General features: G+C 34.4%; 1 protein-coding gene across 1 annotated transcript; it reads left to right on the top strand.

Annotated features, from left to right (window-relative positions):
- LOC118750930 lies at positions 1-895 on the top strand (the record flags this gene model as incomplete). Its single annotated transcript, XM_036485680.1, has 2 exons — positions 1-149; positions 454-895. Coding segments are annotated over exons 1-2 (570 nt in total), but the record flags the coding sequence as incomplete, so codon positions are not given.
- Positions 896-2619: the final 1724 nt, after the last annotated feature.

The following is a 2619-nucleotide window of genomic DNA, read 5'->3' as shown; positions in this document are numbered from 1 at the left end:
TTGCTGCTCTCTATACAGATAATGTTTTCGATCGGAGGCTATCTATCGGACACCAGCGATAGTGATGAGGAAGGCAATGCGAGCTTTATGCGGGCAAGTAAACGAATGCTCCGAGACAATTCCAATCTACTCGAAATTCCCGACAGAGAGTAGGTTTATTTAAGGATTATATACCTTCGGCTGAGTGGAAGATCGCCCTATCTCGACTGTCGGTTCGAAAACGCCTTATCTCAGCAAAGGGTTGAAGAACGCCTTATTGCAGAATTTGATTGAAGCTGCCGATATACATATTGAATATATAGTGAGATAAGGCGTTTTTAAAGCAGCAGCTGAGACAGGGATTTTCTGAACCATTTGCTGAGATTGCCCACTGTTCAACCATAGGGTGGTCTTCCACTCAGTCGTCGATATGCGAGTTATTAAACTAATGTATAAACTTTATTTTCCTTTAAGGTTCGTAAAAAACTTTAGAGTTTCAAAGCGAGTTTTTAAACTTATTTTGGACGAAATGTCACAACACATGGCTAGTGGATGCAGAAGCAGCAAAGTGGCGCCAATACATAAGCTGTCTGCTTTTTTAAGATTTCTGGCGACAGGCAGCTACCAAAAAGGCGTCGAAAATGAGTTTCTATCCAGCATGTCCCAGCCAATGGTTAGCAATGCCATAACAGAGTGCTTGGAAATTTTTGAAACAAATTTTTGTCCAAATTGGATAAAGCTGAGGATGACAGAAGAAGAGGAAAGCGCTGCCAAAGAAAATTTTTATGTCAAATGTGGGATACCGGGTATAGTTGGATGCGTCGATGGAACCCACGTTAAGATTAAATGCCCAAGTGAGGACACAAAGCATTTATATTATAATAGGAAAGGCTATTATAGTATAAATGCAATGATAGTAAGTGATTTTTGCTTATTTTTACTAAGGAAACTAATTTCTACGTACATATGTATGTATTTAAGATTTGTGATCATGTACTTTGCATACGATACGTTGACGCCAGGTATCCAGGCTCAAACCACGACGCATTTGTTTGGAGTGCAAGCAGGGCGGGAGTTTTTTTCAAGTCACAGTTTGACTCTGGTAACCGAAACACTTGGCTCTTAGGTAAGACAAAAGGAAACTCCTAATCATTTACTTCTGTATTTTTCAATTTTAATTTTCCTTAACTTGTTTAGGAGATTCCGGTTACCAGCTTATGCCGTACCTGATGAGACCTTTCCGTAGTCCTGGCAATCAAACTAAGACACAATTCAACATGAAATTGTGCAAAGGCCGCAACGTTGTAGAAAGGTGTTTTGGAATTTTAAAAAACAGATTCCGTTGCATAATTGGGGAAAGAGGGTTGCATTACAGTCCGGAAAAGACAACCCAAATTATTAATGTATGTTGCGCTTTACACAATATTTGTATATTTTACAAAGATGAGTGGGTACAAGTTTAAGAGGATGATGTTGCATACGTAGAAGAATTCGGGGGTAACGTATCACCTGAAGCGAGAAACATCAGGCAAAGGCTCGCAGAAAGTTTGTTGTAGAGCATTATCACTATACAAATAAAAAAGAAAAAATTTAATTTTTATTTAAATTTCTTGTACTGTTGGTTAAAAGGTAAGTAGAAGTATTCCACTCAAGAAATTAATAACGTTGAAAAATATGGCATATTTTGTATGTATTCAGAAAATTCGATTTCAATACAATACTGATTGCGTCTTTAATAAACTAACGAAAAATTTTTAAAATTAAATTGAATTGTACTTCATATCACAGTTATATATTAATAATAATAATTAATATAATAATAACAATAGTAATAATGATAATAATACTAGTAATAATAATAATAAAAATCTGTGGTCATAAGCAATAACCGCCTAAGTCGAAAAACCTAAGTTCGAGAAAAAACGTCTTAAATATTTGCAGCCTTATTAATTAAAAATTAAATAGCTTTAAAAAAGGTTTATAAATTGAAAAATTTATGAAAACGTCACTTTATAAAGCTCTTTAAACCTACTTTATTTTTTATGAATAAGGCCATTAGATTGTAATGTTAATCTTATGGGGAAACCAAAATATTTTCTTGTGTATTTGTATTTGGAGCTTTTCGGCCGGTGTGTTGAAAATAAAAACAAAGTTTATTTTTTTCTCCTACGCGTTTCGACGCATTTTCGCGTCATCTTCAGGGAGTCTGTTTATTAATTTGCAAAAACGAAAAACATTATTAGTAACAATCAAAATTATTTAGAACAATACAAACATAGTTAGATTTCAACATATTTGACTTACATTAACATAAAATTTAGTTTAATTATTCACAATTTAAAAAAAACGACATAAATACATTTTCCGGACACCACATTTAACATTTAGCAACTTCTTTATCTTCCGATAGTTAAACATTGTGTGTTATTGCAGTAGCATATGCACAGTTTATATTGTCAACATCTTCTTTGTAGTTCATTGCTTTACATATATTTTGTTGTATGCGTAGCCCTTCTAATGTCATCCGCTTTTTAGTTCTGTTCTCCACGTCTAAAATTCTAGCGTTGGCGAAATCTGCTGTGTGATTGTTTGTGGTCAAGTGCTGCGCTAACGCTGTGGTGTTTTTCTTATTTTTGGCGT

This window comes from Rhagoletis pomonella, unplaced genomic scaffold, assembly GCF_013731165.1.
Source record: "Rhagoletis pomonella isolate Grant_MI unplaced genomic scaffold, Rhpom_1.0 Rhpom_scaffold_00462, whole genome shotgun sequence".
Lineage (NCBI taxonomy): Eukaryota > Metazoa > Arthropoda > Insecta > Diptera > Tephritidae > Rhagoletis > Rhagoletis pomonella.
The sequence above is the reverse complement of the archived record's forward strand: the minus strand, read 5'-3'. Positions and strand labels throughout refer to the sequence as shown.